This window comes from Mugil cephalus, chromosome 1, assembly GCF_022458985.1.
Source record: "Mugil cephalus isolate CIBA_MC_2020 chromosome 1, CIBA_Mcephalus_1.1, whole genome shotgun sequence".
NCBI classification, from domain to species: domain Eukaryota; kingdom Metazoa; phylum Chordata; class Actinopteri; order Mugiliformes; family Mugilidae; genus Mugil; species Mugil cephalus.
The window spans coordinates 10,061,231-10,082,856 of NC_061770.1; the positions used below are offsets into that span (position 1 = coordinate 10,061,231).

A 21,626-nucleotide genomic window follows, 5' to 3' on the forward strand; every position below is an offset into this window, starting at 1 on the left:
AAATCAGCCTTTCTGCTCTGTGATTGTCAACCCAGTAATTCATGTTTAGATGGGGAGGACATGAAAAGATGATCAATGACTGGCTTTCATGTGACTGTATAATCATTAATCACATAATCACTCATCTCATGTGCAGCTTTTAATTCATATTTGTTCAAATATCCAAAGAATGACGCTTCCGTCAGATGTTGACATTATTAGCATCACCATAAATATGATTTTTATATAGTTCTATTGCTAAGTGGCATTTTAAATGTGATGAAAGGGGTTCAGTAATTGTAAGACAGACACTTCAACCTTTACCTCAACATGGTTTACTTTTATGGAGATTTTAAAATTTATTAATAAATAAATAAAAGTTATTAAAAGGTGCATGCATGGAGTTATTTTTGTATGAGTATTTTCTTCACAATAAGAAGACACAGTGGACCATTTGCTAATTGTTAAATTGTGATTAATTCAGCAATAAAAACAATATTGCATATAAAAGTTGTCCTGCAAGAAGAAAGCTTGCTTGCTGCTAGCACTCGAATGAATTACAGTGACTTCAAATTTGTTCCAGCTCTTAATTAGAATTGGTAATGTAAAATTATGTAAAAAAAATAATGTAAAAATGCTTTTGGATGTGATGGGAAACATACTGTTTCAGCTGTTTCAAACATTAATGCTGTTGTCAAACTGATGAGCGTATGGAGAGCAAAAATCTGCACTGTCACACTAGCACTAGCATCAGCAGCCAAACCCACAAATGTCTTTAAGAAAACTGTCCAGTCACTTTTGTTTTAGTTTTGTTTAGACATCTAGACAGCTGACATTCTTTACAAACACATGGTACTTTATAGAGTGAAATTCCTGAGAAGTTTGTGGGATTGTCTGTAGCATCGGAGTCTATGGATTTTCATAGCTGCCCTCAGATGAATTCACGCAGCAGAGGAATGGGGAGAGGCATCCTCTGAAGCCTTTCTTCTTCTGATGTTTGGCCACGTCAGTGTCTGAAAATCAAAAGTTTAGTCAGTGATCTTATTTTGCCAGCTTTAAAGGAATAACTCCACGATGTAGTGAGGCAACAGTTCACACAAAGATATGACCTACAGGACATGTGTGCAGAAATTTTGCTGTTAGAGATGTGGTTCAAAATGCAGACAGGGGTTTGAACATAGCTGCCCGGAACAACCGATGGAGCGCTCTTGACGCCGCTGTCCACAGTTGTGTCAGTATCAGTGATGGACTCTGATGTCAGATTAACACCAAGTAGTATGTTACTATTACTGACAGATGCCAGTGTGAGGTCCTGTTCGTCCTCATCCGTCAAACTGTACATGGTGTTCCTAAACAAACAGAGAGCCGTTCTTAGTGCATATAAGATAAAAAAGTGTTTTCCACGCTAGAAGGAGCAGTGACTAATATTTGATAGGACATACAGTATACAAAGAGGGGCTTTTAAAGGTTGGTGAAAAAAAATGTTGACATTTTGTCTAGATTTTGGTTTATAGGACATCCACTGCTACACACTGCAACACATTTGTTGCTTACATAGGTTCAATTAGAATCAGAAAAAAACTTTATTTATCCCTGAAGGGCAATTAGGAATTTATTATTTAGGCAATTATTCCACTAAGAGTCAAAAGGGTGCTGAGCTCAGAGAAAAAGTATAAACCTTGACTTCACATACCTGCTGGCAGTTTTCGTTTCTGCACTGGTAGCATCTTGATCTCCAGTGAGTTCAGAGTCCACAGTTTCATGGCTATCTCAAGATAAGATTACAATTTTATATTGAAATGAACATAACACAATGCACGCATAACACCAGCCAGCAAAGTTAATGTCTGATAACTTGGATACCAAGAAAATGTGATTAACATATTGACCAACATGTACCTGGGCGTTGTTGTTATGAATGGATGGGCCAGGATGCCTCCAGGGGTGATCCTGTTGCTGGGATCCAGCTGAAGCATTTCCTTCAACAGCTCTACAAAGTTGATCCTATCCTCTGCCTCTCTGCTGAATTGTTGGAGCGGGTATGACTAAATTTGGAAAATAAAAGGTTAAATGGACATAAATCAAAATAACTTGCAAAAGAGGAAACTTTTTGAGTAGAGGACATCTGCTCGACAACTTACAGTTTTCAATTGATCCAAAGAGTAACAGACGTAACGTCTGTTATCTGTCGGCCGGATTCCTGTTTCCTTCTGAAACTCAGCTGGTGTCTAAAAGAAGACAAAATCTACTTGAGATATCGCTGCATCACAGTCCTATACGTGAATAATAATGCACAGAATGAGGGATGAACTAGAACATTGTGTTGCTGTACCTTAAGTGTCCAGTTCATGAACAAAAAGTACTTGTGATTTTTGTGGTAATACACATCAGTATTAATCCCACGCTCCAGAAGTGTCTTTGGAAGTTCTCCCAGTAGTTGTACAATGAAACGCAGCTGGAGACAAAACACAACAAAGCATTGTTGTCTACTCTAGATTCTTTCAGTCATGCTAGCTGCATGACTCTAAGGATGGTCAATCTACACGTGGAGGGCAAGTTACGGGCAAGTTTGGTTTGAATATGTGAAAATGAAAACATCAATGATCAACATCTGTCAATGGATACGCAGGACCTAGGGTCGCCACTGTGCATTCCAGTGAAATATATCACTAACTACTGGATGGCATGCCAGGCCATTTAGTACACACACCTGCAGCTCCCAGACTATGATCTTGTATAACTTGTTGTTTGTTTTTTTATTTTCTTGCTAAGTTAACATTAATTTAATGTTATTTGGCGGTGATACACCAGGTAAAATTCTTGTGTAAATTTGGCTAAATAAAGAGATTCTGATTCCCATAGTTTGGTTACTGATTGCTATGGGTTACAATAAAACATGGTACACACCTTCAAGTGGCCCTGAGGATTAATTTTCACTGCTTTTTAATCTTCACCATTATACTGTATATATTTCTATTTTGCAGAGTGCCACGCTCAAGTCAAAATTTCAGTAAGGCACATAAAATTAACACATTTTTCACCACCTTGATGTAGGAAAACAAACACAAAAATCACAGCACTCACTACATCGTAATCGTGTCTCCCTGGGAAAAGCGCAATTCCAATGAACAGCTCGACCATCACCAGCCCAAGAGACCAAATGTCAATGGCTTCAGTGAATGGTGCATCCAGTATTATTTCAGGAGACCTGGGAGGGGAATAAAAGCAACGCACATAATAAAGAACATGCTTGTCAATTCAAAATATGAATGGTTACTGTAAATCCCCGACCTGTACCACAGAGGCTGAAGACTCAGATGTGGGATGTATTCAGATGTTTTCAGAGTTAAGCCAAAGTCAATGAGCTTCACCCTGAATGGCTGTCTCTGATGATCCACCAGCATGATGTTATCTAGTTTCAAATCTGTATGGATCAGTCCAATGTCTTTAAGTGCACCTAATGCTGTGGCCATCTGCAAATTAAGTCATTCACAGAGATTTAAGGATATGCTATAGCGGAAAACAATGCATTGGAAACAGTGAAAAGTTTCAAATGGTTCTTTCTATCAGGTGCCCTTACATCTTTGATGATGGTCTTTATTGCATGTAATGGAAGAGGAGTCCTTTTTGTTTTGGACATGTAATCATAGAGGCTCATATCTAGCACCTCAAACACCAAGAAGGTCCGATCAAGAAAGGTGAACCAGCCATGGCTTCTGATGATGTTGAACTTATCAGGGTCCAAATGCTTGAGCTTTTGCAGTATGTACACCTTGTGTAAAAAAAAAAAAAAAAAACAGTCTAGTCATCAATAGTTATTAGAATATTTTACAACAACTCAGGGCATTGTCAAACTAGATATCCGAAGTGTCATCATGAAAAGCTCACCTCTCGATTGAAACTGGACAATGAGTCATTTTGTTTTAGGACCTTCACAGCCACAATCTCTTTAGTGTCCTTTTTTAAACATTTAAAAACATAGCCATAGGACCCATATCCCAGAAGATTTAGTCTGCAGTAGTTCTCAGGGAATGTCAGGTGGAAGTTTGCCATTTCCACAAAGAAAAAATCTGAAAGCAAAGAGGAAATATATTACACTTTATTTATAATTTTTTTTTTGTTTGTTTTTTGTTTTTTTGTTTTTACTGTGCATTATGAGCTAATGCAATAACACACACATTAACTCCAAATAAACTGTAGGATGGGCCCTGAGATTAAGTTAGATCTCCTTTAAAAATGCCCAAATTAATATTTTTTTTGTGGTACATTTCATCAAACTACAGCTACTTCATCGAAGGAGCATTAGTGACTTGCTTCATATATAATATACCTCACTAGGGATGGGCATCAGTAGCCAGTGCTTTTAAAGAACTGATTCTACTGGTTCAATTCATTGATATCATTAGCCTTCTTTTTCTAGACCAAAAATTTACAGGAGGAATTTTTAAGGGGATCGATAAACTATCAGATTGATAAGCATAATCAATAATGGCATCGGTATCGGTAAATCTCAGCAATGCCAATCCCTACACCTCACACACATGTCCACTTTACACGTTACAGCTTGAAATGTTTTTCCGACTAAAACAAAACCTTGTTGGACAGTAAAAAAATTTAAGCCGACCACAGTGGCACTTGTTTTAGAAAACCATGGTTTGTATACAGTAAAGTCAAGTCAACCTGTAGCATAGTCACAGCCTTTTGATTTTGTGTTTTCAGTCCATTATTTCAAGTCCATTGTGTTGTTTCAGTATTGACAAAAAGATCTCTGTCACTCAGCTCTGACACATAAATTATTGAAATTATGTTGAAGTAGCCAAACCCTTTCCTTAATTCTCAATATACTAAGGTTGAATGCTATTTATAAATTCCTACTCATGGTTGTAAGTTGCAGAGTAACTCAAATCTGGAAAAGGGGCTTCAACAATCAGAAAACAGAACATAGTCTTCACCTGTATCAGCTACAGAATCTTGGTCGTTCAGATGTGAGCTTGGTTGTTTGTGTCACTAGTTTGACCTGTGATGGCTAGAGCTAGGATTGATTTCTGATAGCAGGCAGTAAAGGAGGTGGGTGGGAGTGTGGAGTGAGGTTTATTAGAGAGGTACTGCTGGGTGTCGTTGGCATAGCAGTGGTAGTGAATGTTTAATTTACGAAAATAGTGCCCAGGGGAAAGAGATAAATGATAAAGATAATGGAACCCAGGACAGAGCCCTGGGGGACACCTGTTGTAACTGAGGAGGGGTCGGACTTGAAGGATTTCAGCTGGATGAACTGGGTGCAGTCTGAGAGATAGCAGTGGAACCAATGAAAGGCAGTGTGAGTGATGCTGATAGAGGACAGAGGATGACGTGGGAGATGCTGTCAAAGGGTGCACTAAGGTAAAGGAGGATGAGGATGGAGAGTGAGCTGGAGTCACTTTCAATAAGGAGAGTGTTAGTAATTTTTATGAGGGCAGTTTCGGTACTGCGGTGGGGGCGGAAACCAGACTGAAAAGTGTTGTGGAGGGAGTTTCGTGTTGCGTGTGTATGTAGTTAAGTGGAAACTACTTTCTCAAGGATTTGGGATGTGAAAAGTAAGTTGGAGATGGAGCAGAGATTATTGTAATTGTTAGGATCAGAGCCAAGTTTTTTTACGTTTGGGGTGATGGCTGCAGTTTTGAGGGATGACGGAACAATTCCAGTGTTGAGTGACAAGTAAATGATGGCAGATATGAGGGTCAGGATCAGAGGTGGGGGGTTTAGATTTGTGGATGAGGTCAATGATTTGAAAGTCATCAGGAAGTAGAAAACTGGAAAATTGCTGACAGTGCTGTGGAGGTGAAGATGAGGGGAGAGGAAGTGCAGGTGAGGAGAGAGGGTGTGGATCTGCGTATAACTGTTGATGGATGTTGGAAATCTCTCATCTCATCTCATCTTCCGTACCGCTTAATCCTGCACTAGGGCCGCGGGGGTTGCTGGAGCCTATCCCAGCTGGCATTGGGCGGGAAGCGGGGTACACCCTGGACAAGTCGCCAGCCTATCGCAGGGATGTTGGAAATGTTATCATTAAAAAACTGCTAACTGCTAACTAATTAGTTACAGGAGTCAGTTGAGTACAGGTGGGGAGGGAAGGAGTCGGAAACTTTATTGAGCAGTGTGCACAGTGATATGGTATTTCCTTCATTGTAGATGATTAGACCAGAGTAGTAGTTTGTTTTGTCTTGAGTAATTGAGTTATTAATGTAATATGTGGGTTATTAACATTGATTTGTGAATGGTGAGTCTAGTTTTTGAATTTTTTTATAGTCTTCCAAGTTCACCTTGGTTCACAAGAAAGCCTTAAAGCTTTCATTGAGCGGAGATGAGGGGTATACCAGGGGGCAGTTGTGAAGAAGGTTACGAACCATGTTTTGACTGGAGCAAGAGAGCTGAGAATGTTGTTGAGACTATTATTGTAGTGGGTCACCAGTTTATCAGGGGTGGAAGGATAGTCCGGGATCAGAATACTGTCAATGTTGGAGCAGAGTGTATCTATGTTGATAGTAGCAATGATGGTGGGAGTGCGTCCAGGGAGTATGAGATGTTCAAATGAGGAGAAGGCAGACAGAGATAGTGGAACGACTGCCATTCCCTGGCACGGCCATAGTTACAGGGGTGGCAGAGGTAAACAAAGTCCAGTGGGGTGGGGTCCTTCAGTGCAGCAAAGTCATTGAGCTACTGCCAGGTTTCAGTCAAACAGATAACTGCAAACTTGCGGTCAGTGAGTAGATTGTGAATGAGGTGTCCCCTGTTTGTGAGTGAATGGATGTTAAAGAGACCAAAGTTGACAGAGTCGTTGTTGTGTTTGGCGGAAGTGAAAGCCAACATGTGGTCAACCGTGCAAGTGTTGTTTCTGCTAGGGTGGTGTCTGTTCATAATACGGACAGGAATAGGGAGTGGCTGAATAATGCTTTGATTATTGGACAGAGGGGAGCTACTTCTCCAGGGAAGAGAGGGGGGATGAGACAAGAGGGTCACGGGCCAGCCGGGGTGCAGGTGTGAAGCATCGGCTGAACCTGGTGCCGCAGTGCTTTGGTGCAGCAGGTGGACAAGGTGGCGATGATAGAGAGTTGTGGGATCCATGGGACAGTGGGCAAGGATGGTAAATCGTGCAGGTTGAGGATAGTATATTTGTTCTCCAGGTGAAGATGAAAGTGAGGAGTCTGCAGTGAAATTCTCCTTGGAGTCAGGGTGTGGTGGTGCGAAGATGATGGTGTCCAGGAGCTGTTCAGGTTCTTGGATCTGACAGAGTGTGGAGATTCTTCCCTCCAACTCCTGGATCCAACAACATCAGACATGATCCAACAGAGGACAATATGGGGCGAGGACTGGACTGTCCCGTGTAGGACACTTGCTGTACATGCCAAGCTCCTGCCTGCAGCAGGGGAGAGCAGATAAACAATGTGGAGAAGAGACTTACAGGTGAGGGCCCAAGGGACCACTGTTGGTGGAACTCTCTGGTTGCAGAGGTAGGAGGCTCCGGGTCCACTCAGCCTGCAGGAGCCCGCTCGATGAAATTAAGGTAGCAGCACCAACCAGCTTGTTAGCAGGGTTTAAGCTGCAGCAGGTGAAGGCCAAGCTGCGGTTAGCAGAGGTCCAGGTTGTAGATGGTGGAAGACCAGACTAGGTTAATAGAGGTCCAGTATTCAAGCATTAACGTTAGCTAGCGACGGAAAGGCTAAATTTAGCTATCGACTGGACGGCTAAATTTAGCTAGCGACGTGAAGCTAACGTTAGCTGGCGACTGGACGGCTACCGCTAGCTAGCGACGGGGCGGCTAACGTTAGCTAACGATGGAACGGCGAGTGTTTATACACAAACAAAAAACAAATAAGTAGATGGATAAATGGCCAAAATAAAGTGAGGGCACATCCAAACAAGCAAGAGAAAACATGTCAACTATAAGTCTAAATAGAGGACATAACAGCTCAGGGGACAAATTTAATGCATTGCTGTCTCAGTCTAGGGTCCACACTAAAATGGAAAAATAAAGCCAAAATATGAGTTCAGATGTATCAAAAGAGAAATATGCTCGACTTAGATCACAGCACTCACCATGTGAACCTGCCCCCTGGCGTCTTTCTTGGCTTTCCACTGCTCTAAATGTGCTCACCCTCATCCAAAAGCCATTCTGCCAGAAGTTCCTCCCTTCCATACAATGTATAATACTTGATTTAATATTTTTGACGTTAAAGCAGGTTTGATGACTATTTCCAAAGGGTCGGAAGATAATTGGTCGGAAATTATCTAAAATATGTCACGGTGCCCCAGACACACACTGCTTGATTTATAGAGACCACAAGCCAAACATGGCTAAGCATGTGTTTAAAGAAAAAATAAAATAAAATCTTCATCTGTAAAGAAACGAGAAACTGCACCTGTTTACTGGTAATTTACTACTGTATGTGACCTGCTCTTTGTACTGTAAGAAATGCAAGTTCACAGAAAGATTATTAATAGTAATTGTTGTGAATGAAGAGAGATATTCTCACTGATAATTCCTTAATAGTTGTGTGATTACATATTCATTTCTACTATCCTGTGTGGTTTTAATGTTGTGGCTGATCGGTGTTTTCACACGTAATAATTTTATCAGCTCACAGGTTTTGCACTGTCAGTCTTTTGCCACTAGATGTCACTACACACCTGTGAGTGAGAAGAAGGCATTGTTATTTTTTGGTAACACGATGTCCCACGCTCATGTACTGTACAGTTTAGATGTCAATTTAAAACTGGCTTCATTTCATGTTTCTCTGAAAGTTTATCCATAGCAAAGGAAAATAAACAAAGCCAAAAAGTGGAGGGAACAGAGGAGGAATGTCTATTGCTTGTTTTTAGTTTAAGAGTCGGATCATTTGTATGGAAGTATTTTGGAAATGAAGGTTGGACATTAAGCATTCAGTGGAGCATTTGAGCGTCTCTGTCGAACCAACAACTGAAGCATTGTTCCGTGGATGAGAAGTTGTGCAGCAGTGTGTGTGAGTGATGAAATGTGCACTGTGTACTGATGGTGGTTTAATTAAGTCCTTAGTATAAAGTCCTTGCTCATCAGAGTTGATCCAACATCCGGTTAGTGAGCGTGAAGGTCTCCTCAGGACAAACACCTTCTTTCTTCACCCTGATGTGTTAGATGTTAAGTGGCTGTGGCAGAGCGTAGGACGAACCAGTGTTGCACAAAACAAGAAAATTCTTTTCCCTGACTTAACAGCAATGTTTGCTGTTGCCTCACTTCAGTGTCTTCATTCCCGTTTGCAAGAAACCAATCAATTAGATCATTACCCCTCTTGCATTCTTGTGCCCTACACTGGTTCTGTGCACATTATGATGCTATGGGTAATTCAAGGAGCTTTTATTTGAACTGAAGTGCTTGTGAATCTACTTATATTTCACCACTATCATCTTTCTGTTGGTCATAGCGCTGTCGGTGCTGTGTTTAGAATGGGTTCCATGTCTATAAGAGAGAACTTTGGTTCAAAATAACTGTGTAAATCTGCAGGTGAGCAGATCTTTAAGCACATGAAACAGTGGATGAGTCAGTAGGCCTGTTAGGCAGCCAAAGGACAAAAACACTCCATCCCCCTCCCCTGCATTATGGGCGTGGTTTACGATAAAACAGACAGGACACCTCCTCTCACCATCCTCTCTCCTTATTGGTTAAAAAGTGGAAGTCACATTTGGGGCTCTCCCTGTTTTTGAAATGTCCATCGTATTATTATTATTTTTATTTTAAGCCCCCTTTATTTAAATTATTTATTTTTCCCCTTCATATTTAAATACGATCTACAGAAAAGTTTGTGATCAATGATACGAGTTAACCACTACCACTGATGATGTTGGTACATCTGGCAAAGCTACTCTAAGCCCATGTAGCCAATGGTGGGAGGGGGGTGTTCAAAAAAGTCGTGTTTTCAACTTGCTGCAGCTCTCTCGTTCCCCTGCAGCCTATTTCTGTCGTCCATTGAAAGGAAAAGCTGGGCCATCCCCTCGACGCGCGCCTGTGCTGTGGAGCTCCCCCTTGCTGCGTGCATCGTGATCTGGTGGATGCAGAGTCTTGCAGAGAACGCAGGGTCACCTTCTGCCACTACAAGGGGATATACTCAATAATTCGAAGCAGAGGCTATTGGGTAGTAGCGCACCTCAGCAGCATCAGCAGCATCTCTGGTAAGTCTGCTCCGCTTTGATGCCACATTGCTGCACTGGGAAGAGAAGCTGAGCATCATTTTAGCGAAGGGCGACGCAGAGATAAAGGAATCTCGCATCGTATCCCATCATTTGAATCATTTCTCATCACCTCACTGCTGCCCAGTACTACGGCTGTAGCAGCAAATCTGAATTATGCATGCGTCATTTTAAATGATGTACCGTTGTTTTCATAAGCCAGGGGTGAAGAGGACCATCTTGCATCACCTTGAATTTACTACTGCAGGCTTAGCTCGCGAAGCGAAATATTATTTTTGAGTTCTGTAGTTCGTTTTGCACACCGACTGTGCTCAAATTCTTTCAAATTACGAGGTGATGCAAGGGGTTGTTTTCACGTTCCAGCTCTTTCTATTGCCTTCGGTTGGTCTGGAAGAGAAAATTTGACCTCGGTGTCCAAATTGTACCAGCGAGGCAATACGCTTAAAGCTCTTTGCAGTCTCATATTTCCAAACATGACATCGAACATTGTTCCCATGCACTGTAGTCGAAGGTGATGGTGGCCAGGGCTAAGAATGGATTGCCATTTTATGCCTCTTTCCCTGAGCCAAATGGATAAACAAGCTCAGGATTGGGAACTACGTCGACTAAAGAGCTCGTCATCACGACTGCTTCGTTTTACATGATGGGTGTTATCGGTTCAAATACATCGCATAGTATTCAGGAGTCGACCTGTTCGGTATTTGAGGATTTCTTGGTGAAATGGACGCGAATGATAATGAGAGCGCAGCGCTCTGCCGTTATGTAATTGGTTGTCACAGCAGAGCGAGGAGCCATCTCTAGCGTCATTGTTTTTCTCTGACAAACCAACAGCACCACAGAGGAGGAGCATCCTGCTTTCTACATGGGATTAGGTGCATGTGGTCTTTTAAATCATTCATCAAATCTGCCCCAGAGCTGCAATGCATCCTGGCTTACCGCTGACTAACGTGCCTCATGACCAATATTTACACGTTTGGCAGCCACATGCTACCTTATACTGTGGTGATGGTGGGGATGATGAGAGTAATGTGTTTCAGAGGCTGGTATAATGGCAGCTGGGCCGTCACATCCCCGAAGCCTGCAGCTCCTATCTTCCACCAAAACATCACTATCATCTGATGAAATGCCTTAGTTAGTTAGGATTTTTTTAAATCCTTTGTCTTTTATTTCAGACAGTGATAGGCCGATAGCTTATGTCCGTCTCAGCTTGTTTTGGAGCTGTCCCTGGTGCTGAATCCACTGTTTGCTGGAGTGCATGTCAGTCAGCAGCCAAGGTGCCCCCAAGAGAGCCCGGCAGGAGGCTGCAGAGAAGAAATGATGATACTGTCAAGGGGGGTAATCCAATTGTATTACGGAAAGGGGAGTTAAAGAGTACCTGCTATTTATTAGCAGGCTCCTCGCTGTTCACAGCGGAGACAAGTTAAGTGTCTTAGGGACTCCCCAGTAAAGCTATCTATCTATCTATCTATCTATCTATCTATCTATCTATCTATCTATCTATCTATCTATCTATCTATCTATCTATCTATCTATCTTCAGTGATGTTGTGGCTTTGTTTGTTTTATTTCTTTATCCCTGAAATATATATCAAACACCGAAAGCTGACATGGAATACCTGGTCATATTTGTAACTAGATATGTACTGACCTCAGTTCTTTTACAGCTGCTTGTTGTGTTCAACACTGTAGAAGTTCAACTTCTTTCTCTGAATCATTTATTATTTTATAGTATGTACTGTGTAGCTTTCTGAGTCATCCACTGACAAATGTGTCATGACATGTAGGCAGTATTGTAGGAAATAAGATACAATAAATACAAACCAGCTGGAAAGTTCAGTCACAAAGCTGATTTCACTCTTTAAACCCTACACCCAAACACCTTAAACAACAACAATACAATACAACAATCTACGCGAAATCCTCCTTCTTCCTGTGGTGCTTACAGTCCATGAAGTACCAATCATTTTGTGTTTTCATGCTTGAGTTGGTTTATTTTTGTTTGTGGCTCAGGATGTTTAAAAAAAGTTAATTATGATTTGAACCCTTGAAACCACTGGCCTGGTCTGTGGTTTTCTTTAACTGTTAATGAAGTACTTGTAATGCAAAGACGGTCAACAATGTTTATCTTTACACAGGAAGTGAAAATGTAAACCTTTTGCTAAATGGGTCTAGATTGTTTTTAATCTGACTCATGTCCATGATAAAGGATTAACATTGTGGTGGATTTATGGGAAATACAATAGTAAAGCTGTCGTCATTTGGTTGTTTGGTTGAATGTAAAATATTTCTCACTGCTGTGTTTTCATGGAGGATGAAGGACAAACCTGAACGCTTTATATTTCAGCTGAAACATGGTTAATTCTACGTCGTTTTGATATGATTTATTATAGTGCATCACAACGAATAGTGGGAATAGTGCAGAATTATGAAAGGAAAAAGCAGACCACAAGAGGTTTGGTTTAGATCTGATTCGGTTTCTTTCAATATGCTTCACATGGAGGGAGTGTTGGCTTGTGTCGCCACCCTTTCTGTTGTTGTTAGTCTTCCGTTGTTTGTGGAACACCGCGTGTGAAGGAGAGAGGACAATGTGTGAAATACCGGGGTTTGTTTTTCTAAAACCCTCTACAAAGGGTTTGATGCTGAAAGGGTTAAAGGCTGCTGTTCCTCTGTTAAGAGAGCAGATAGTGCTGTCTGACAAGGTGTGAAAAAACAGGCGATGTAAGAACAGAGAGTCTGAAGGGCAGTCGGAGTGTCTCATTTCTCAGAGGGGAACACACACAGTGAAGACTCGCATCCTCCGTGGATGATTTATGATGTTAGAAATGATCAGAAACATCTGTGGCGCCTTTAACAACATCGAAGAGGTCTCATTTTGTTTTTGTGACTCTGTGTCCTTTTCTGTTAGCTAAAGATTTTTACAGAAGTAAGATGCTATTAATATTGTCTTTAATTTATATATTACTTATAGAATAATATCTCCAGAGGGAAACATAAATACGTCTACATCAGGTGCAGGAAACATGTCTCCAGTCTTTCAGGTAAAACACCATAGATCAGGTTCATGTTACCTGGTGCCTTTTATGCTTTGTCATCACAACATGTCAGTGTTTTCCACCTCTGAATCATCATCATGTTCTAACTGTGGCTCAGCCCGAGGCAGAGCACAAACTCGGTATGTGTCATGATGTTTGGGGAATTCAAAATGGAGTCCTGGTGTGTACATGGAGGGGAATGATTGGGATGCGTACTGGTGTAAGTGGTTAAACGTCCACCTTAGTGGGTTTTTTTTGGTGTTTATGCGGGGAGCTGTGAATGCAGCAGGATTTACAGCTTTGAACACTAGAGGGTGTGTTCTTCATGGACATAGAGGGAGAGGGAGAGTTGCTATTGGTTGCCTGACTGGATAGGAGGCTCCTGGCGAGGAAGTGCACCTTCTCATGTACTGTTGTTGCTAGAGAAGCTAATATTTTCATTGTCATTTTTGACTGATCATTTGGTCTTTGGGAGGTCAGAAAACCGGGAAAAATGACACCTTGTTGTCCCGGTGTCCTGCAGACAGTCTTCATTTGTGTTGACCATTTAATTCACCTTAATACAGAATAAGGGAACCTGGGCAATATTTGATCATGCATGCTTAAAAGGTTTTGTTTAAATTAGATTAAATGTCAGTCAGTCAACCAGTTGGTTATTCTTTAAAATAAATAAACAGACAATGTCAGAATATTCAATCAACCATCTTATAAATATTGACAAATGTTCCCTTTTATGAAGCTGCAACTAAATTATTTAACTGATGTTCAGAAACATTGCTGAATAGCTGCTGTAAACTGTTAATTAGTGATTCTCATGAAGTGACCATGACTCAGCACGTTTTAGAGAAAGCTCACTCGGGGGTGGCTGTTGTCATCTGTCACATGTGGCTGTCGCATCCGTGGTTGCTTCGTTTCATGTGTGGGTTGATTCATTACACCTCCATCTATTATCTAAACAGCTTATTGTGACGATAAGGTACAGGAGCTCAGCGCACTGCGCTCAGTGGCTGAGAGAGGAAGACGCAAAGAGAGAAACATTATTCAGATAGAGATTACACTTCTGAACACAGATTAAACTGAACAGAACTCATTATAGCTTCATTAATATTCTGCACTGAGTGGCTAGGTATGCAAGAAAGAATGGCGCATGGTGATTAGTTAATTATTATTTTCACTGCTGATAAAGCTGTGTCAATTATTCACTGGACTAAATTGTTACATTTTGTGTTTTCAAAAGCCGTGTTATTTCCTTTAAATGGTCTTAAACCAAAATAACTTTGACTTACAATGAAAGGATAAAGCCACTGATTGTCTCTATGGACTAGACCTCAAACCATGTTTGGCTGGTTTGGAGCGCAGTGTAGGGGCTCTGGTCGTCGCCATCTTGACACTCCCAGCTAATTGAATGATGGACAAAGCAGCTACGTATAGTGACACTTTTTCTTTATGTTTGCATTGTGTAACTTTGACATTTAAAACCAGCAAACAGCAGAATAATTTTTGGAGCACCAGGATCCACTGTTGGGTTTCATAAGCACGATTAATATGGTATCAGAGATCCAAGGTGGATTTAAACACAGTATCAGAAATTATAGCCTCTTTTAAAAGAGTATCTTTTTTGCTTTATATAAAAATCTAAAAAAAAAAATTCATGAAACAATGAATGATAATTAGATTATTACAGTATGTTTAAGATTAGAACCTACATACCTACATACACTATATTGCCAAAAGTATTTGCTTATCTGCCATTACACGCATATGAATTTAAGTGACATCCCATTCTTAATCTATAGGGTTTAGTATGACGTCGACCCACCCTTTGGGTGTGTTTATGGTAATTTTTCACTATTCTTCAAGAGGTGCATTTGCGAGGTCAGACACTGATGTTGGACGAGACCTGGCTCTAATTCATCCCAAACTTGTTCTATCGGGTTGAGGCCAGTCAAGTTCTTCTACACCAAACTCACTCATCCATGTCTTTATGGACCTTGTTTTGTGGACTGGTGCACAGTCATGTTGGAACAAGAAGAGGTTCATCCCCAAACTGTTCCCACAGAGTTGAGAACATGGAATTGTCCAAAATCTCTTGGTTTGCTGAAGCATTCAGAGTTCCTTTCACTGGAACTAAGGGGCCAAGCCCAGCTCCTGAAAAACAACCCCACATCATAACCCATCCTTCAGCAAACTTCACACTTGGCACAATGCAGTCAGACAAGTACCTTTCTCCAGGCAACAGCCAAACCCAGATTAGTTCATCAGATTGCCAGGTGAAGAAGCCTGATTCATCACTCCAGAGAACGTCTCCACTGCTCTGGAGTCCAGTGGTGCAATGCTTTACACCACTGCATCCGACGCTTTGCATTGAACTTGGTGATATGTGGCTTAGATGCAGCTGCTGGGCCGTGGAAACCCATTCAATGAAGCTCTCTACACTCTGTTCTTGAGCTAATCTGAAGGCCACATGAAGTTTGGAGGTCTGAAGCCACTGACTCTCAAGAAAGTTGATGATCTCTGTGCTCCTCAGCATCCACTGACGCCACTCTGTCGTTTAACGTGGCCTGACATTTTGTGGCTGACTTGCTGTTGTTCCCAATTGCTTCCATTTTGTTATAAAACCACTGACAGTTGACTGTAGAATATTTACTAACTGGACTTGTTGCACTGTTTCACTGAGCTTCCAAGAGCGACCCATTCCTTCACAAATGTTTGTAGAAGCAGTCTGCACGTCCAGGTGCTTGGTTTTATACACCTGGGGCCATGGAAATGATTGAACCTCCTGAATTCAGTTATTTGGATGGGTGAGCAAACACTTATGGCAATATACTGTATGTGAGTCCACAGTTATATTTCGACACTCAAATGAAACGTAATGTTGTTCACATTTGGTGCCTGTGGTGTTTTGCATTGATGTTCATTATACTTTTAGTTCCGCTGTGTGAAATGACAACAGAAACCTTGTGTAGTTGTGTTCAATCTTAAATATCCTGATATAACTAAATATCTCACTTCCTACTGAGTCAGAGTTTATTAATCTCCCTTTGATTGTGATAGTTCAAGTGAAATTATCGTAACCTCTCAATATCTTTGCCTCGGTACAGATAATTGCTGCTTTGACACACGCTGAGCTTATTTGCATTTATACTCCCTTTAAGAGCAATTAGCTGCGTTTTAACCCACTGTTAGTTGATTTTAAAAGAAGACCTGTGTGTTTCTCTCCTCAGGTGATCTCCTGAAGGGGACACAGCTCTCTCTAAGGTTTATGGAAGCCTGACCTCCCATTGGTGGAGAAGGTGAGGTGTTCTTCCAAATCGTCCTGTTTCGGTCTAAAGTGGTACAAAGATGCCAGAGGCAACAATGTCACGTCTTGCTCAGACCCACAGGTTTTCTATTTCTCTTTAACTTTAATGTGTAATGGTAAATGAACCACTTTGGGGTGATTAATAGGTCTTTGTCAGTGGTGTAAATATTTCATGAGGGCGTCTGTCTGGAGGAATATTCATCTTATTCTGATACTTTTATATTAGATTGTGAACACTCTGGAGTACATGATTAGCATTACACATAAGATTATAGTTGTACTTATTGTTGGGTAGCATTTCAGCCTCCCAGATCTGTCAGTAGATAGTTTCTTGTGGTTTGTAGTCTCCGGGGTGGTCATGTTGTTTTCATTCTCAGTATTTTTATATATTTTGGTCTTAGAAGAGTTTATCTCACATTTTATTTTATGGTCTCACCGAGAGCAGCTTTCACTGTCTCGCAGGGAAGAATGATAACTCAGGGGTGGTTATTGATTCTCCTTGTTTGATGTCTTTGTTTTGTGGGCATTATGACAGAGTTTCACTGCAGCAGGGAGGTTAGGCAGCTGTTTGACGAGCACAGACGGTTATTTGTATATGCAAGGGGCCTCATCGGAACATAATATCCCCCTCTAGAGATCCTGTGCAGATTGGACTGGAAGACAAAGCTGGGTCAGGAGAGTTATTATTGGTAAACAGAGTATGCTCCAAGGTTTAGCAAGAAATTAAGTCATGGAGGAAATTATTTCTTCTTCTGTAGTATAAAGCCACATTCTTCTTCTCCCCATGACTGTTTCTTCTTCAGTTTATTCAAAGACTTTCATATAGTCAAATTCATTTAATGAACATTTCTCGACTCTAAGTCTCAGTTCACACTCTGTCCAGTCAGAAATCTTCCTGGTTAAAACAGGACACACATCTCTGAGGACTGATCATTCCCCGTGTCCTTTTTTCTTATCATCGTACAGTATTTCCCTGTTAACTGGCAACAATAAAATATAAACATGACTGTATCTATTGTTCATAAAAATAAGTAACTTAATACAAGTAAAAAGTGTGTAAAACTGCTTAAAATACAAAAAAATTAGATAATATAGCAGCCAGTTTTATTGTTAGCCTAGTATTTACTGTATACTCAGTCACACCCTGCAGCGTGCGTTATACAATCTGGTTTTGAGATTTATGTCTAGGTTTGATTACTGCTTCTTCTAGGTCTCTGCTGGAAAAAGGTCACCGAAGCTTGATGGTTTGTTTATGCCTTCAGGCTGGTTAGCCATTTCTTGCACAGAAACATTTACACTTATTTTTCGTCTCTCCTTATTTAGCAACCGCCAGCACTGGTTTGGCCCATGACGAGGCATAAACATTTTCTTCAAGCCAAACTGGCAAGACTGCTCCTAATAAACACTACATGAAGGGAGATGTTTGTGCCAATATGATGAATTGTATGGAAACATCCAAAACTTGCACTGATTTCTAATGTGCTACTGTTTTGCTGGTGCAGGTTTCAGTGTTGAATTCATAAGTAGACGTATCGCAAGTCAGCGTTTTAAGCCCCAGGTCCAGCTCTAAGTCCAAACCCTTGATTTGTGCTGCTATATCTTCCGGTCTCCAGCCCTGTCTCTGGACTCCTGGGGAAATCAGAGGGTTACTCTGCCTAAATGGCCTCTGGGTATTAGAGGTGAATATAAATAGGGATGTAAGGTGATTAGACGGTCTGGGCTAGACGTTGACATATCTCTGCTTGCATTCTCCAGTCAGCTTCCTGATCATATTTCATTGATCAAGGAGATGCTATTTTCACAGTTTTAGTGCTTTGTACACTGTATTAGCCTGCTAGGTGTATCTTATGTACTGCAGGAGGTACAGTAACTTGTTGAGCTGAGATTTCCCTTGCAAAGGAGGTTTTAGACACGCTGTTGTTGTGGCTCTATGTACAGCAATGCCATAGATTCATGAAGTAATTGGATGGATTTCAATGGATTTTGGTGCCAGCATTCCTGATTTACCACAGGATGAGTCCAAATAACGTTGATGATCAACTGACTTTATCTCCAGGACTATCCTCTGTCCAAAACATTATTTTGATCTCTACAAACACCTGCAAAACGATCAGCATTTGCACCTGTGTCATCTGTACTTTGTGTGTCCTAATTGTAAGCATGCTAACGTGCTAAAAGTAGCTGGTGAAAACTGAACTGCACAAGCTGCTCATCATCAGCATGTTGAGATTGTCCGTGCTCACATTAGCAAAGCTTCAGAGTTGTTGTTTTGCAGATTTTACACACTGATCTGGCATACGATTATGACCTAAGTAAATATCACCAACCCCCACGCCATAGCAATGACACTCCTTGATGGCAGCACAAGGTGTTGACCTGGCCTCCAAATTCACTAGATCCCAAACTGAGTAAGTAAGATGGTCCACAGGGACCCCTCCCCTCGACTTATACAACCCAAAGGCCCCCCCAACTACATTCTGTTGCCAGACACCACTAGGACACAAGGACACAATATATATCTTCCTCCGGTTAAAATAAGCTGTAGCACACTTGCCCTGTCTGTGTCTCCCACTGCCCCCACTTCTCTCTCTCACACACACCTACAGGTGTTGCATTTTAAGGGAGCCCATCAGTATTCAGAGCAGCACCTGGGAGCTAAATGATAAGAAGGCAGAAAGCTTCCGTATTTCAAGAGCCACGTTCCCAGACTCACTATTGGCTTGCTCATTCACTCCTTCCCTCCCTCAGCTCTCTGTGACTGACTGGACACCAGGAGAAACTGGACAGGAACCAGGGCCTCTATCCTCTCTACTCCACTGCTGCATGTCTGCAGTTCATTCCTTCATCACCACTCATCACAATATGTCTCCTCTCCTCTCCTCCCCTCTGCCTCCCCTCTCCTCCCCTCTGCCTGTCCATCTCCCTCGGCCCTCCCCTCATCACCCCCCACCCCCTTGTCTTCACCACACTGTCACCACGAGGCTTGTGGCAAGAGGCTTGACAGTTACATAACCACTGCAGCAGCTCTCGGGACACTGTGTTAAATCACAACACCGTTGCAAGTGTGTGTGTGTGTGTTTATATGAGCTGCCTATTGAGAAATTTATGTTTAGGCTCAATAGCTTTGCTTGTGGATGGATCAACGGTCTCTTCCGGTTTATCTCTCGTCTTCTTCTCTGTCCATCTCTTCTCTCTTGCTGACTATTTTGTCTCAAATGTGTGTAGATGTCTTCACAAAATGTTAAAACACTTGCTCACAATGTAGTTATGATAATGTTTATCGTGTTCATCATCTTTATTTAATGTGTTAGCATGCTAGCATATACTTATTAGTGATAAACATGGCATATAGAGATAAAAATGTCATTAGTTTTGCAGATATCAGTCATAAACTTATTAGCTGACTCAGACTGACAGCCAGGTAGCTAGCGCAGATAAAAACTAAAATAAGATGCTTAAACTGAAGTCCTTGACTGAAGAGGCACATTCAACTCATTTCTGACTCACTTTAGGCACTCCACATCCTTTTCAGTGTGTCTAACACTTACTTACCAAATACTTGATTATGATAATCCCATCTGCATTGGCTAATTAGCAAATGTTAAAATCTAAACTGATACAGTGAACTTGGTAAACATGACACCTGCTACATGTTAGCGTGTTAGCATAGTCATTGTGAGCTTGTTAGCATGCTGACTTTAGCTAAAAGCACCAGCAAACCAGAGGCAAAGTATTCCAAAGTGGTTATTTCTGGAAGAGGAATATTGACTTTTATGTCTTAGCTTGTGTTATCTTATTGTATTATTTTCTCAGATGTCTTCTTGGGATACAAATCTTTATCAATACTGTGTATTGTATCGTGTGGCTAATTAAATCTTTTGCAGCGGTTTTCCAAAGTGATGTTAATGGATTGTTTGTGATGAGTTGGTGCTCTGTAAATGTCAATATCATGTCAACGAGGCCTTTATTCGCCCTCTCTTAAGACTTTTGATAGTCTTTGTACAAAACAACATATAGGAGATTGAGCTGAAGTACAAACTGTTTAATGGGCTGTCACGTGACAGCACAGTGTGTCAGCATCCACTATGCGCAGTCCCTTCCAACTCCACGTGACATGCACTCGACCGTGACCTCTAACCTTCGTGTCGGTGGGGGAAGGGAAAGGGAACATTTCTCTGTAGAAATCAATGAAATGAAATATTAATGATACTGAGGTCAGACTTTTGTTATTTACATCTCACTGCTGAGGAAACACAGCACAGTCTGCTGTTCAGAGCAATAACTGAGCAATAACACACCTGGCTGACTCACACTATTGCACAAGATAGATATTGATTAAAAATGGGAAGCACAAAAGTAAATCCCCAACACCAACAGCACCACCACCATCACCATCGTCAGGAAAGATGATGCAGAAACCTGATTCTTGTGCACCACTGGAAGCCGTCATGATCAGCTAGCTGAGTCATCCTCTGCTTGTTTTCTTGAAGTGACGACCCACACAGCTATCCTGCACAAGCAGAGGTCAATATGAACTGAGATGTTACTTACTGTACAATATGTAGCGGCTGGAATCAAATAAAGACATTGCAGAGCTGAATGAAATGTGCAGCCGCTCTGTGGTTATGAGGGCGTGCTCATGTTCAGAATATCTTATGAGTTTGATGTTGGAGACGGATTTAAAATGACATCCCAGTGCTGCAGGTTAGAAGAGTCTGTGGAACTGCGTGGATCGCATATGTTTTTGTGCGACAGTTCCCCTCAGACATCCGACGCTTTACATGTGATTTTTCTGATCAAACTGCATTTTAATGCAGGGCGATGGAGATGGAGCTGTCACATGGCTTTTCTTCCATTCCTCCTCCTTCCATTTTATACAGACATTCATGATTCACAGTTGATTAATCATCGTAGCGTAGCGTGTGCAATCAGGAGGTTTACATGTTTATCTTTTGTTTAATCAGTTGTTAGATAGATTGTTTAGAAATTGTCCTGTTCCCTGAGCAGGTTTTTGTTTGTCCAGTACTTTATTTTTTTGCCCTGATACCTGCAAAACCGATGACATTTCCAGCAGAGTACAATCACACAGAGATGCTAACATGGCTGCAGTATGACTCT

The 21,626-nt window shown here is 41.3% G+C and overlaps 2 protein-coding genes across 3 annotated transcripts in view; one reads left to right on the forward strand and one right to left on the reverse strand.

The window, feature by feature from the left end:
* Window positions 1-695: 695 nt before the first annotated feature.
* On the reverse strand, window positions 696-7,754 carry LOC125021325 (homeodomain-interacting protein kinase 1-like). Its single transcript, XM_047607342.1, has 11 exons — window positions 7,418-7,754; window positions 3,868-4,049; window positions 3,560-3,751; window positions 3,271-3,452; window positions 3,064-3,187; window positions 2,312-2,434; window positions 2,121-2,207; window positions 1,879-2,024; window positions 1,673-1,744; window positions 1,093-1,328; window positions 696-992 (listed from the first exon to the last, which is right to left on the reverse strand). Exons 2-11 carry the CDS (start codon window positions 4,030-4,032, stop codon window positions 889-891), a joined length of 1,431 nt encoding a protein of 476 aa, XP_047463298.1. The 5' UTR covers window positions 4,033-4,049; window positions 7,418-7,754; the 3' UTR covers window positions 696-888.
* Window positions 7,755-9,896: 2,142 nt separating this feature from the next.
* The window catches only part of LOC125008277 (protein kinase C and casein kinase substrate in neurons protein 1-like), a 29,771-nt gene continuing 18,041 nt past the window's right edge, over window positions 9,897-21,626 (forward strand). The window contains exons 1-2 of one of the 2 annotated variants that reach the window (XM_047585463.1): window positions 9,897-10,158; window positions 16,432-16,500. The gene's annotated coding sequence lies outside the window, so the exon portion shown is untranslated. The remainder of the gene's footprint in view (window positions 10,159-16,431; window positions 16,501-21,626) is intronic. The other variant, XM_047585456.1, reaches the window with a different exon arrangement.

Excerpts from the sequence above, each read along its gene's own strand:
- LOC125021325 (XM_047607342.1), bottom strand. The coding sequence starts at position 4,032 with ATGGCAAACTTCCACCTGACATTCCCTGAGAACTACTGCAGACTAAAT. Across the intron at positions 2,025-2,120 it reads CTTTGGATCAATTGAAAACT|TCATACCCGCTCCAACAATT; the intron begins GTAAGTTGTCGA and ends TTCCAAATTTAG. Across the intron at positions 1,329-1,672 it reads GAAACGAAAACTGCCAGCAG|GAACACCATGTACAGTTTGA; the intron begins GTATGTGAAGTC and ends CTGTTTGTTTAG.